Consider the following 14,545-nt stretch of genomic DNA (forward strand, 5'->3'; position numbering starts at 1 on the left):
ATGCCTACTCTATCTGGATTGATATAAATATATAGATAGATGATCAATTAGACTGATAGATAATTAGATAGATAGATTTTATTAGATTACATAAGTTATCAGGCATGAGCAATGCAGTCCAGTAACAGTTGCAATCATTTTGGATGCAGGCTAGAGAAAAAGTTATCCAAATTTCATAGGGGAAAAAGCTCACTTAAAGGTATTTAACACTCTAGAGCTATGGATAGAACTTGGCAGGCATGCCACTGCAAATTATATCATTGTAAATTATCAACAGTCAGGATGCTAACCCTTCCTGCACCGCTAGTTCCCTGTACCCTTGCTCTGAGTAGACGTATGCAATATCCATGTGTGTCAATATATCACTAGAACAAAAATCTTCCACAATCTTATAATTGCAAATTATCTAAACCAAACATTGAAGTCATCTACACTTTCTCACTGTGGTTTTGTGAGCATGTTTATCAAGATTAACATTTTTTTAAATAAATAAGAGTACATTCAAGTTTGTTGAGTTTTCAAGTGTTTTAAATAAAAAAACTTGAAGAATCATAAAATTGAATTTTTATAAATATACCCCAAAAACATTGTGTGTGTTAAGATTTCTTTTAGGAACATGCAGGCATTAGACTGTGATGTGATTTACCTGGCATATACACTCTTCCTTCGTGATGACAGGCACATTCTGTGACTGTGACTGTAGGGGGTGTTTTTGCTGTGGAAATAAATTATACATTTGTAACAGAATTATAAAATAATGTTTGGGGCAAAATAAAACCTTCTTTCTCACATTTAAATAAATCTATGTGAGGGTAATATCTATTTTCCCAATCACAAATACTGTCCATTTCTCTGTACCCATTGTCTTCAAGGGATACTGTATGTTTTTCTTCCTCTTTGCACCTTGTACTTTTCTAATGGGAATATTGTTAAAAAAATCTGTAATTATTTTATCCTTTTCCTGATTGCCCAGGTCAGGGATCCCCAACCTTTAATACCCGTGAGCCACATTTAAATAGAAAAATTGTTGGAGAGCAACACAAGCATGAAAAAGGTTCCTGTGGTGCCAATAAGAGCTATAATTGGCTACTTAATAGACCCTATGTGGACTGGCAGCCTACAGAAGGCTCTGTTTGTCATTATACTTGGTTTTTATGCAGCCAAAACTTGCCTCCTTACCAGAAATTGAAAAATAAGCATCTGCTTTGAGGCAACATCCAAGGGGTTGGTGAGCAATATGTTGCCCCTGAGCCAATGGTTGGGGATCACTGGCCCAGATCTTGTTGATTATCTTGCCAAGTTTTGCGAACTTGTAACTTTAGGCTGGCTGGTTGGCCACAAACATTCTGCCCATGTCTCTTGTTTAGTGGTAAGTACTTACGTGGTGCTGTTGGTGGTGTATGTATACATGGTTTCTCAATTCGGGATGTTTTCTTACATGTGCTGTCACATACATAGCTATAGCATTTTCCATCCTTTTCTCTACTGTCACTTCTTACTATTTCCTGACCTGCAAAAAGAAGTTCTCTGGTTAGTTGCTTGTCCTTGTTAATATTAGTTTTAGTTAATGGCATTATCCTTGTATATAGCTATTCTATAAAAGTACTGTTCCACTGCCTCTCCTCCATCTGATGTGATAAATAAATATTATCTGAACTCAGGGGGCTGATCTATTTATCCTACTTGAATCCATTCACTTGGAAAAGGGTATGTAATGTTACACCATGTTCAGAAAAATATATTAATATAGCCTACTCTATCTGGATTGATATAGACAGATAGATATATAGATAGATGATAGATAGATAGATTGATAGATTGATAGATCAATAGACAAATGATAGATTTCATTAGATTACATAAGTAATCAAGCATGAGAAATGAAGTTAAGTAATGGCTGCAATTATTTTGGGTGCAGGCTAGAGTTAAAGTTATTCAAGTTTCAAGGGGAACACTCTACAGTTATAGATAGAACTTGACAGGCATGCCACTGCATATGATAGCATTGTAAATTAACAACAGGATACTAGCCCTTCCTGCACCACTGGTGCTTTGGACCCTTGCTCTGAGTAGAAGTATTCATTATCTATGTGTGCAAAGATATCATCCAAACAAAAATCTTCCAAAATCTTATTACTGCAAAAAAATAATAAAAAATGATATCTAAACCAAACATTGAATTCAACTAAACTTACTCACTGCAGTTGTCTGAGCATGTTTATCAAGATTAACATTTTTTTAAATAAATAAGAGCACATTCAAGTTTGGTGAGTTTCAAGTGTTTTAGATAAAATACTTAAAGAATCACAAATTCAAATTTTATAAATATGCCTGAAAAACGGTTTGTGTGTTAAGATTTCTTTTAAGGAACATGCAGACATTCAAGTGAGGTGTGATTTACCTGGCATGTACACTCTTCCCTCGTGATGACAGGCACATTCTGTGACTGTGACTGTAGGGGGTGTTTTTGCTGTGGAAATAAATCAGAAATAAATTAGACATTTGTAACAGAATTATGAAATAATGTTTGGTGCAAAATAAAACCATCTTTCTCATATTTAAATAAATCTATGTGAGGGAATTATCTATTTTCCCAATCGCAAATACTATCCATTTCCCTGTACCCATTATCTTCAAGGGACACTGTATGTTTACTTCCTCTTTGCGCCATTATAGTTTTTTAATGGGAATATTTTTAAAACAATGTGTAATTATTTTCTCCTTTTCCTGATTGCCCAGGTGTTGTTGATTAGCTAATCAATAAGTTTTGCCAAACCTGTAACTTTAGGCTGGCTGGTTGGCCACAAACTTTCTGCCCGTGTTGTTTAACTTGTTCTTAAATGTCTTAAAGGGGACCTGTCACCCTAAGAAATAATTACAAATTCTTTTCTATTGTGTTTATCAAGCAAAATAAACTTCAATTACACTATATAAATTATTTTAAACTTATTTCCTTCAGCCTTGGAATTCACAATTGCAGAAAACAGGCAGGCATTTTGTGGACACTGTTATTAAGGCAAGTTGTGTATCCTGCTAAAATCTTGTTTCTGTGCCAGTATGGGGGGACCTGATAACCATATCCATGCACTGGTTACACAGTTACATGGTGAGGAGGGAGGGGGAATATGAGGAGTGCAGTGATATCTAAGAAGTTCTGAATTGAAAGTGAAAATAACTGTCTGCCCCACCTCTATGCCTAAGGCATAGAGGCGGGTCAGGCAATATATGATTGACTGCTGGGACTTTTAAATGCTTATATAATGGGTATAGATGTGTTAATAAAAAAATGACTTTGGGTTACATGTTTAATTTGAAAAGGGCTTTTATTATACAGCTTTTTATGTCTGGGTGACAGGTCCTCTTTAAGGGAGGGTATTATAAGTAATGTATCAGTGTTTGCAAATGACACAAAACTTTGCAGCATGCTCATTTTTATTCATGATGTGGCATCCTTGCAGCAGGATCTTGACAAACTTGAAATCTGGGAGACTAAGTGGCAGATGAGATTTAATGTGGATAAATGTAAGGTCATGCACCTAGGATGTCAAAATTTACAAGCCACTTTTACCCTTAATGGGACTGCACTAGGCAAATCCATAATGGAGAAGGACCTTGGAGTCCTTGTAGATAATAAATTTGGCTGTAGCAAGCAATGCCAGGCAGCAGCTGCAAGGGCAAACAAGGTTTTGAGCTGTATTTAAAGGGCATCGATTTATGGAAGGAGGGTGTTATTCTTCCCCTTTACAGAGCACTGGTAAGGCCCCATCTGGAATATGCTGTTCAGTTTTGGTCTCCAGTGCTCAAACGGGACATTATTGAAATAGAGAGGGTCCAGAGAAAGACAACTAAGCTGGTAAAGGGTATGGAAATTCTCAGTTATGAAGAAAGACTTGCCAAGTTACCTTTGTTTACACTGGAGAAGAGGTGCTTAAGAGGTGATATCATTACTATGTACAAATATATAAGGGAATCATATAATAATCTCTTTAATGCTTTATTTACCAGTAGGCCCTTCCAACTGACAGAAGGGCACCCACTCTATTTAGAAGAAAGGAGGTTCTGTTTAAAAATTTGGAAAGGATTTTTTACTGTGAGAGCTGTGAAGTTGTGAAATTTCCTCCCCAAACCAGTCCTACTGGCTGACACATTATATAGCTTCAAGAAGGAGTAGGATAACTTTTTAGCAATTGAGGGAATACAGGGTTATGGGATATAGCTCTTAGTACAAGTTGATCCAAGGAGTGGATTGCAATTTTGGAGTCAGGAAGGAATTTTTTCCACCTCTGCGGCAAATTAAAGAGGGTTCAGAGAGGGTTTTTTGCCTTCCTCTGGATCTGCAGATTAGGCAGGTTATATATTGACATTAAAGGAACAGTAACACCAAAAAATAAAAATGTTTTTAAGTAATCATAATACAATGCACTGTTGCCCTGCACTGGTAAAATTTGGACATTTGCTTTAGAAACACTTCTATAGTTTATATAAAAAGCTGCTGTGTAGCCACGGGGACAGCCATTCAAGCTGGAAAAAGGAGAAAAGGCACAGGTTACATAGCAGATAACAGATAAAACACCATTGTATTGTACAGAACTTATCTGTTATCTTCTATGTAACCTGTGCCTTTTCTCTTTTAAATGGCTGCCCCCATGGCTACACAGCAGCTTCATTTACTAAACTATAGTAATGTTTCTAAAGCAAATACACCAGTTGCACCAGTGCAGGGCAACAGTACATTATACTGTAGTTCCCTTTATACACTTTGATTTTTTGGTGTTACTGTTCCTTTAAGGTTGTTACTATGTTACTGCCTTTCTATCATCTCTGGGTATTTGATTAGATAAATGGGCCAAACAATAGTAGTAGTCACTGAAGACCAGATACCGAGGCTACTCACAGCCTCATCTTTGCTATTAGTATTTTAAATCTCCCTCAGTGCTACAATGTCTCTTGTTTACTGGAAAGTACTTACGTGGTGGTGTTGGTGGTGTATGTATACATGGTTTCTCAATTCGGGTGGTTTTCTTACATGTGCCATCACATACATAGCTATAGCATTTTCCATCCTTTTCTCTACTATCACTTCTTACTATTTCCTGACCTGCAAAAAAAATTATCTGGTTAGTTGCTTGTCCTTATTAAAATCAGTTTTAGTTAATGGTAATATCCTAGTATGTAGCAATTGTAAGTTATCAGGCATGAGCAATGCAGTCCAGTAACAGTTGCAATCATTTTGGATGCAGGCTAGAGAAAAAGTTATCCAAAAAAAGTTATGCATCTGCTGTGATAAATAAATATTATCTGCTAATGGGGCACATTTATTTATTGTACTGAATGCAATTCAATGAGACAAGTGCCAGAGAAATTTATCAGATTGTAAGATGAATTAAAGTTGACTCTATCTATGATCCATTTAACTATGAATTTAAGGGCTATTTAAGTGTTAGATAGTAGAATCAATGCAATCCAATACTAGGGGGCACATTTGCAAAGGCACGAACGCTCGAGCGTTCATGCGAACACTCCGAGCGTATTTTTGCTGATTTTTTCGGGCGTCCGCACGACTTTTTCGTACGGCGCACTACTTTTTCGTACGGCGCACGACTTTTTCGGACGTTTGCACGAAAAAATCGGAAAGGTTTTACCGCTGTTTACAATTGTTCGGTACGAAAATTTTGTGACTTTCGGATCGCCAATATGATATTATCATGACTAATACGATTTTTTGTAAGCATTTTCGTGATATTTGCGATCTTCCGAAATTTTCGTTTCCAATACAATTTTTTCCCATTCGTGATTCGGATTCGTGGATTAGTAAATGTGCCCCTAGGTGTTAAAAAGTGCAGGATAGAAAAAAATGATTGAAATTTCACAGGAAAATACAAGTTACATAATATTTTCTATTTTAAACATGCCAAGAGTTAACTGAATGCAGCAAGTGTATAAAGTGCTTTGACAGTTAGGGTCACTGATACTCTAAATGGATGGGATAAAATCCTGCCCATTAGAAGTAAACTGCTAATAACTCAGAATCCACTTAAAAGAAAAAATGAATTTAAATTGCAAAATGGCTTAGCAGGTCACTATGACTAAGTTTACACTAAATCCTTTTGGGGGGTTAAGATGCTTACAGACATTCTAGTAGTATTGACAGCTTTACCTGGAATATACATTCTTCCCTCGTGATGACAGGCACATGATGTGGTGGTTGGAGGAGTTGGTGGTGCTGTTAGTATAAATACAAAATAAATTAGACATTGCAAACAGGAAAAAAAATAATGTCTACTGCAAAATCAAGCCATATTGCTGATATTTTAATAACTCTTCATAAGGCATATACATTTGCCCATCTCAAATAACATCCATTTCTTACTGGGCCCATGTCATAAAGGAACACTGTATGTTCACTTCTTTTTTTCATAAGTAGTTTCTGTATGGGAAAATCACTTAGGCAATTTAAAAGGTTTTTCTTCCTTTTTGCCCAATTTTAGAGTTCCTTCTTATTCCTGCTATTAATATCTCAGAATCTTACTGAACATTAACATATCCCTTGATGAGGTGTAAGTACTTACTTGGTGGTGGTGGTGTAGGTCCACATGGTTGTTCAATTCGGGTTGGTTGCTTGCAACTGATGTCACATACATAGCTGTAGCATTTTCCATCCCTTTCTCTACTGTGACTTCTTAATATTTCATCACCTGCAAGAAGTTGTTCTCTGTTTAGTTGCTTATCTTTCTTCATATACGTTCTAAGTAGCTGCATTATTCTGTATAGCTATTATACGAAATTACTGTTCTCCAACCACACCTGCATCTCTTGTGATTCATAAATCTTACCTGCACTCAGGGGGCTCATTTATTTACTATACTGAACTTATTCAGTGAGATAAATGACTGTGTAATATAGCAGTTTTCTGAGAAAAAACACCATTTTTGGGGATTAAGATGCCCTTTAAGGAACTCACAGACATTCTACTAGTATTGACAGCTTTACCTGGAATATACATTCTTCCCTCGTGATGACAGGCACATGATGTGGTGGTTGGAGGAGTTGGTGGTGCTGTTAGAATAAATAGAAAATAAATTAGACATAGTTAACAGGACATATAATAATGTCTGCTGCAAAATTAAGCCATATTCCTCATATTTTAATAGCTCTATGTTGGGGAATACACATTTTATCCATCTTAATGAATGTCATTTCTTCCTGGACCCACTGTCATAAAGGGACACTGTATGTTAGTTCCTTTTTTAAAAGTAGTTTTTGTGTAAGAATATTACTTAGGCAATGTAAAATATTTTTCTTCCTTTTTGCCTCATTTTATAGTTTCTTCTTATTCCTGCTATTAATATCTCAAAATCTCCCTGAATGTTAACATATCCCTCTTTAAGTTGTAAGTACTTACTTGGTGGTGATGGTGGTGGTGTAGGTTCACATGGTTGCTCAACTCGGGTTGGATTCCTGCAACTGCCATCACATATATAGCTGTAGCATTTTCCATCCCTTTCTCTACTGTGACTTCTTAATATTTCATCACCTGCAAGAAGTTGTTCTCTCTTTAGTTGCTTGTCTTTCTTCATATAAGTTCTAAGTAGCTGCATTATTCTGTGTAGCTATTACATAAAAGTACTGTTCTCCAGCCACACCTGCATCTCTTGTGAAAACTAAATCTTACCTGCACTCAGGGGGCTCACTTATTTACTATACTGAACTCATTCAATGGGACAAATGACTGTGTTATGAAGCAGTTTTCTGAGATGAAAACACCATTAAAGCTGACTCTATCCATCTATCAATCTAATCTATCAGTACATCTATCTACCTCTATCTATCTTTTTATCTATCATCTATCTATCTATCTATCATCGGTCTATCTATCTATCTATCTATCTATCTATCTATCTATCTACCTATCTTTCTACCAATCAATCATCCATTTATCTATGTATCTTAGAGTTACACAGTACCATCAATGAAACCCAGTAACAGCTGTTCACATCTCAAGTGCAGGTGACATAACATTTTCTCTTTATGCGGTTTCAAATATATTTGCATTTGAGCATGCCAAGGCTTAACTGAATACAGCAAGTGCATAAAGTGTTTGGACAGTTAGGGTCACTGACACTCTGAGCCTTAAAAAAATGGTTGGGCTAAAATCCTGCCCAGTAGAAAGAAACTGAGATAAACTGCTAAAAGTCTAGAAGCCACTTAAAAGGGAAAATTACTTTAAATTGCAAAATGGCTTGGCAGGTCATTCTAAGATCATACTAAATCATTTTGGGGGTTAAGATGCTCTTTTAGAAATTCGCAGACATTCTAGTAGTTTTGACAGCTTTACCTGGAATAAACATTCTTCCCTCGTGATGACAGGCACATGATGTGGTGGTTGGAGGAGTTGGTGGTGCTGTTAATATAAATAGAAAATAAATTAGACATTGCTAACAGGACATAAAATAATGTCTGCTGCAAAATCAAGCCCTATGTTTCTCATATTTTAATAGCTCTACATCAGAGAATATATATTTTCCAATCTCAAATAATGTCCATTTCTTCCTGGGCCCATGTCATAAAGGAACACTGTATGTTCATAGGTAGTTTTTGAATAGGAATATTACTTAGGCAAATTAAAAAGTTTTTCTTCTTTTTTGCCGCATTTTATAGTTCCTTCTTAGTACTGCTTTTACTTTCTCAAATTCTCCCTGAATGTCAACATATCCCTTGTTAAGTTATAAGTACTTACTTGGTGGTGGTGGTGTAGGTCCACAAGGTTGTTCAATACGGGTTGGTTGCTTGCAGCTGACATCACATATATAGCTGTAGCATTTTCCATCCCTTTCTCCACTGTGACTTCTTAATATTTCATCACCTGCAAAAAGTTGTTCTCTCTTTAGTTGCTTATCTTTCTTAACATAAGTTCTAAGTAGCTGCATTATTCTGTATAGCTGTTATATGAAATTACTGTTCTCCAGCCACTCCTGCATCTCTTGTGATTCATAAATCTTAGCTGCACTCAGGGGGCTCATTTATTTACTATACTGAACTCCATTCAGTGAGACAAGTGACTGTGTAATGTAGCAGTTTTCTGAGATGAAAACACCATTAAAATCTGACTCTATTCATCTATTGATCTAATTTATCAGAATATTAACCTATGTATGTATGTATCTAGCTATCCATCTATCTATCATCCATTTATATATGTATATTAGAGTTAGGCAGTACAATAAATACAACTATATCTCAGGAGCCACTTAGAAGAAAAAATGAATGTAAACTGCAGAAAAGGTTAGCGGGTCACTCTGACTAAGTTTACACTAAATCCTTTTTGGGGGTTAAGATGCCCTTTAAGGAACTCACAGACATTTTAGTAGTATCGACAGCTTTACCTGGAATATACATTCTTCCCTCGTGATGACAGGCACATGATGTGGTGGTTGGAGGAGTTGGTGGTGCTGTTAGAATAAATAGAAAATAAATTAGACATAGCTAACAGGACATATAATAATGTCTGCTGCAAAATTAAGCCATATTCCTCATATTTTAATAGCTTTATGTTGGGGAATACACATTTTATCCATCTTAATGAATGTCATTTCTTCCTGGACCCACTGTCATAAAGGGACACTGTATGTTAGTTCCTTTTTTCAAAGTAGTTTTTGTGTAAGAATATTACTTAGGCAATGTAAAATATTTTTCTTCCTTTTTGCCTTATTTTATAGTTTCTTCTTATTCCTGCTATTAATATCTCAAAATCTCCCTGAATGTTAACATATCCCTCTTTAAGTTGTAAGTACTTACTTGGTGGTGATGGTGGTGGTGTAGGTTCACATGGTTGCTCAACTCGGGTTGGATTCCTGCAACTGCCATCACATATATAGCTGTAGCATTTTCCATCCCTTTCTCTACTGTGACTTCTTAATATTTCATCACCTGCAAGAAGTTGTTCTCTCTTTAGTTGCTTGCCTTTCTTCATATAAGTTCTAAGTAGCTGCATTATTCTGTGTAGCTATTACATAAAAGTACTGTTCTCCAGCCACACCTGCATCTCTTGTGATAACTAAATCTTACCTGCACTCAGGGGGCTCACTTATTTACTATACTGAACTCATTCAATGGGACAAATGACTGTGTTATGAAGCAGTTTTCTGAGATCAAAACACCATTAAAGCTGACTCTATCCATCTATCGATCTAATCTATCAGTACATCTATCTACCTCTATCTCTCTATCTTTCTATCTATCATCTATCTATCTATCTATCTATCTATCTATCTATCTATCTATCATCTATCATCGGTCTCTCTATCTATCTTTCTACCAATCAATTATCCATTTATCTATGTATCTTAGAGATACACAGTACCATCAATGCAACCCAGTAACAGCTGTTCACATCTCAAGTGCAGGTGACATAACATTTTCTCTTTTAAGCGGTTTCAAATATATTTGCATTTGAGACTGCTTACAGTAGGCATTTGACTCAACTGAGAGTCAGCATGCCAAGGGTTAACTGAATACAGCAAGTGCATAAAATGTTTGGACAGTTAGGGTCACTGACACTCTGAGCCTTAAAAAAATGGTTGGGCTAAAATCCTGCCAATAGAATAAAGCTGAGATAAACTGCTAAAAGTCTAGAAGCCACTTAAAAGGAAAAATTACTTTAAATTGCAAAATGGCTTGGCAGGTCATTCTAAGATCATACTAAATCATTTTGGGGGTTAAGATGCTCTTTTAGAAATTCACAGACATTCTAGTAGTTTTGATAGCTTTACCTGGAATAAACATTCTTCCCTCGTGATGACAGGCACATGATGTGGTGGTTGGAGGAGTTGGTGGTGCTGTTAGTATAATAAGAAAATAGATTAGACATTGCTAACAGGACATAAAATAATGTCTGCTGCAAAATCAAGCCCTATGTTTCTCATATTTTAATAGCTCTACATCAGAGAATATATATTTTCCAATCTCAAATAATGTCCATTTCTTCCTGGGCCCATGTCATAAAGGAACACTGTATGTTCATAGGTAGTTTTTGAATAGGAATATTACTTAGGCAAATTAAAAAGTTTTTCTTCTTTTTTGCCACATTTTATAGTTCCTTCTTATTCCTGCTATTAATTTCTCAAATTCTCCCTGAATGTCAACATATCCCTTGTTAAGTTATAAGTACTTACTTGGTGGTGGTGGTGTAGGTCCACAAGGTTGTTCAATACGGGTTGGTTGCTTGCAGCTGACATCACATATATAGCTGTAGCATTTTCCATCCCTTTCTCCACTGTGACTTCTTAATATTTCATCACCTGCAAAAAGTTGTTCTCTCTTTAGTTGCTTATCTTTCTTAACATAAGTTTTAAGTAGCTGCATCATTCTGTATAGCTGTTATATGAAATTACTGTTGTCCAGCCACTCCTGCATCTCTTGTGATTCATAAATCTTACCTGCACTCAGGGGGCTCATTTATTTACTATACTGAACTCCATTCAGTGAGACAAATGACTGTGTAATGTAGCAGTTTTCTGAGATGAAAACACCATTAAAATCTGACTCTATTCATCTATTGATCTAATTTATCAGAATATTAATCTATGTATGTATGTATCTAGCTATCCATCTATCTATCATCCATTTATATATGTATATTAGAGTTAGGCAGTACAATAAATACAACTATATCTCAGGAGCCACTTAGAAGAAAAAATGAATGTAAACTGCAGAAAAGGTTAGCGGGTCACTCTGACTAAGTTTACACTAAATCCTTTTTGGGGGTTAAGATGCCCTTTAAGGAACTCACAGACATTCTAGTAGTATCGACAGCTTTACCTGGAATATACATTCTTCCCTCGTGATGACAGGCACATGATGTGGTGGTTGGAGGAGTTGGTGGTGCTGTTAGAATAAATAGAAAATAAATTAGACATAGCTAACAGGACATATAATAATGTCTGCTGCAAAATTAAGCCATATTCCTCATATTTTAATAGCTCTATGTTGGGGAATACACATTTTATCTATCTTAATGAATGTCATTTCTTCCTGGACCCACTGTCATAAAGGGACACTGTATGTTAGTTCCTTTTTTCAAAGTAGTTTTTGTGTAAGAATATTACTTAGGCAATGTAAAATATTTTTCTTCCTTTTTGCCTCATTTTATAGTTTCTTCTTATTCCTGCTATTAATATCTCAAAATCTCCCTGAATGTTAACATATCCCTCTTTAAGTTGTAAGTACTTACTTGGTGGTGATGGTGGTGGTGTAGGTTCACATGGTTGCTCAACTCGGGTTGGATTCCTGCAACTCCCATCACATATATAGCTGTAGCATTTTCCATCCCTTTCTCTACTGTGACTTCTTAATATCTCATCACCTGCAAGAAGTTGTTCTCTCTTTAGTTGCTTGTCTTTCTTCATATAAGTTCTAAGTAGCTGCATTATTCTGTGTAGCTATTACATAAAAGTACTGTTCTCCAGCCACACCTGCATCTCTTGTGATAACTAAATCTTACCTGCACTCAGGGGGCTCACTTATTTACTATACTGAACTCATTCAATGGGACAAATGACTGTGTTATGAAGCAGTTTTCTGAGATGAAAAAACCATTATAGCTGACTCTATCCATCTATCGATCTAATCTATCAGTACATCTAACTACCTTTATCTATCTTTCTATCTATCATCTATCTATCTATATATCATTGGTCTCTCTATCTATCTTTCTACCAATCAATCATCAATTTATCTATGTATCTTAGAGATACACAGTAGCATCAATGCAACCCAGTAACAGCTGTTAACATCTCAAGTGCAGGTGACATAACATTTTCTCTTTATGCGGTTTCAAATATATTTGCATTTGAGACTGCTTACAGTAGGCATTTGACTCAACTGAGAGTCAGCATGCCAAGGGTTAACTGAATACAGCAAGTGCATAAAGTGTTTGGACAGTTAGGGTCACTGACACTCTGAGCCTTAAAAAAATGGTTGGGCTAAAATCCTGCCAATAGAATAAAGCTGAGATAAACTGCTAAAATCTGCAAGCCACTTAAAAGGGAAAATTACTTTAAATTGCAAAATGGCTTGGCAGGTCATTCTGACTAAGTTTAAACTAAATCCTTTTGGGGGTTAAGATGCTCTTTTAGAAATTCACAGACATTCTAGTAGTTTTGACAGCTTTACCTGGAATAAACATTCTTCCCTCGTGATGACAGGCACATGATGTGGTGGTTGGAGGAGTTGGTGGTGCTGTTAGTATAAATAGAAAATAAATTAGACATTGCTAACAGGACATGAAATAATGTCTGCTGCAAAATCAAGCCCTATGTTTCTCATATTTTAATAGCTCTACATCAGAGAATATATATTTTCCAATCTCAAATAATGTCCATTTCTTCCTGGGCCCATGTCATAAAGGAACACTGTATGTTCATAGGTAGTTTTTGAATAGGAATATTACTTAGGCAAATTAAAAAGTTTTTCTTCTTTTTTGCCGCATTTTATAGTTCCTTCTTATTCCTGCTATTAATTTCTCAAATTCTCCCTGAATGTCAACATATCCCTTGTTAAGTTATAAGTACTTACTTGGTGGTGGTGGTGTAGGTCCACAAGGTTGTTCAATACGGGTTGGTTGCTTGCAGCTGACATCACATATATAGCTGTAGCATTTTCCATCCCTTTCTCCACTGTGACTTCTTAATATTTCATCACCTGCAAAAAGTTGTTCTCTCTTTAGTTGCTTATCTTTCTTAACATAAGTTCTAAGTAGCTGCATCATTCTGTATAGCTGTTATATGAAATTACTGTTGTCCAGCCACTCCTGCATCTCTTGTGATTCATAAATCTTACCTGCACTCAGGGGGCTCATTTATTTAGTATACTGAACTCCATTCAGTGAGACAAATGACTGTGTAATGTAGCAGTTTTCTGAGATGAAAACACCATTAAAATCTGACTCCATTCATCTATTGATCTAATTTATCAGAATATTAATCTATGTATGTATGTATCTAGCTATCCATCTATCTATCTATCATCCATTTATATATGTATATTAGAGTTAGGCAGTACAATAAATGCAACTATATCTCAGAAGCCACTTAGAAGAAAAAATGAATGTAAACTGCAGAAAAGGTTAGCGGGTCACTCTGACTAAGTTTACACTAAATCCTTTTTGGGGGTTAAGATGCCCTTTAAGGAACTCACAGACATTCTAGTAGTATCGACAGCTTTACCTGGAATATACATTCTTCCCTCGTGATGACAGGCACATGATGTGGTGGTTGGAGGAGTTGGTGGTGCTGTTAGAATAAATAGAAAATAAATTAGACATAGCTAACAGGACATATAATAATGTCTGCTGCAAAATTAAGCCATATTCCTCATATTTTAATAGCTCTATGTTGGGGAATACACATTTTATCCATCTTAATGAATGTCATTTCTTCCTGGACCCACTGTCATAAAGGGACACTGTATGTTAGTTCCTTTTTTCAAAGTAGTTTTTGTGTAAGAATATTACTTAGGCAATGTAAAATATTTTTCTTCCTTTTTGCCT

At 35.9% G+C, this 14,545-nt stretch overlaps 1 protein-coding gene and 1 long non-coding RNA gene across 2 annotated transcripts; both read right to left on the reverse strand.

Moving 5' to 3' along the window:
* Window positions 1-2,381: 2,381 nt before the first annotated feature.
* LOC101732541 (kielin/chordin-like protein) lies at window positions 2,382-12,404 on the reverse strand. The gene is made up of 14 exons (XM_031901310.1): window positions 12,230-12,404; window positions 11,818-11,883; window positions 11,172-11,297; window positions 10,770-10,835; window positions 9,796-9,927; window positions 9,384-9,449; window positions 8,738-8,863; window positions 8,336-8,401; window positions 7,403-7,534; window positions 6,991-7,056; window positions 6,570-6,695; window positions 6,158-6,223; window positions 4,970-5,098; window positions 2,382-2,470 (listed from the first exon to the last, which is right to left on the reverse strand). Exons 1-14 carry the CDS (start codon window positions 12,402-12,404, stop codon window positions 2,382-2,384), a joined length of 1,431 nt encoding a protein of 476 aa, XP_031757170.1.
* Window positions 12,405-13,168: 764 nt separating this feature from the next.
* On the reverse strand, window positions 13,169-14,291 carry LOC116410338. The gene is made up of 3 exons (XR_004222300.1): window positions 14,223-14,291; window positions 13,573-13,698; window positions 13,169-13,236 (listed from the first exon to the last, which is right to left on the reverse strand). It is a non-coding gene; the product is annotated as an uncharacterized LOC116410338 (long non-coding RNA).
* Between the last annotated feature and the right edge of the window lie 254 nt (window positions 14,292-14,545).

The sequence above is a fragment of the Xenopus tropicalis genome, chromosome 4 (genome assembly GCF_000004195.4).
Source record: "Xenopus tropicalis strain Nigerian chromosome 4, UCB_Xtro_10.0, whole genome shotgun sequence".
NCBI lineage: Eukaryota > Metazoa > Chordata > Amphibia > Anura > Pipidae > Xenopus > Xenopus tropicalis.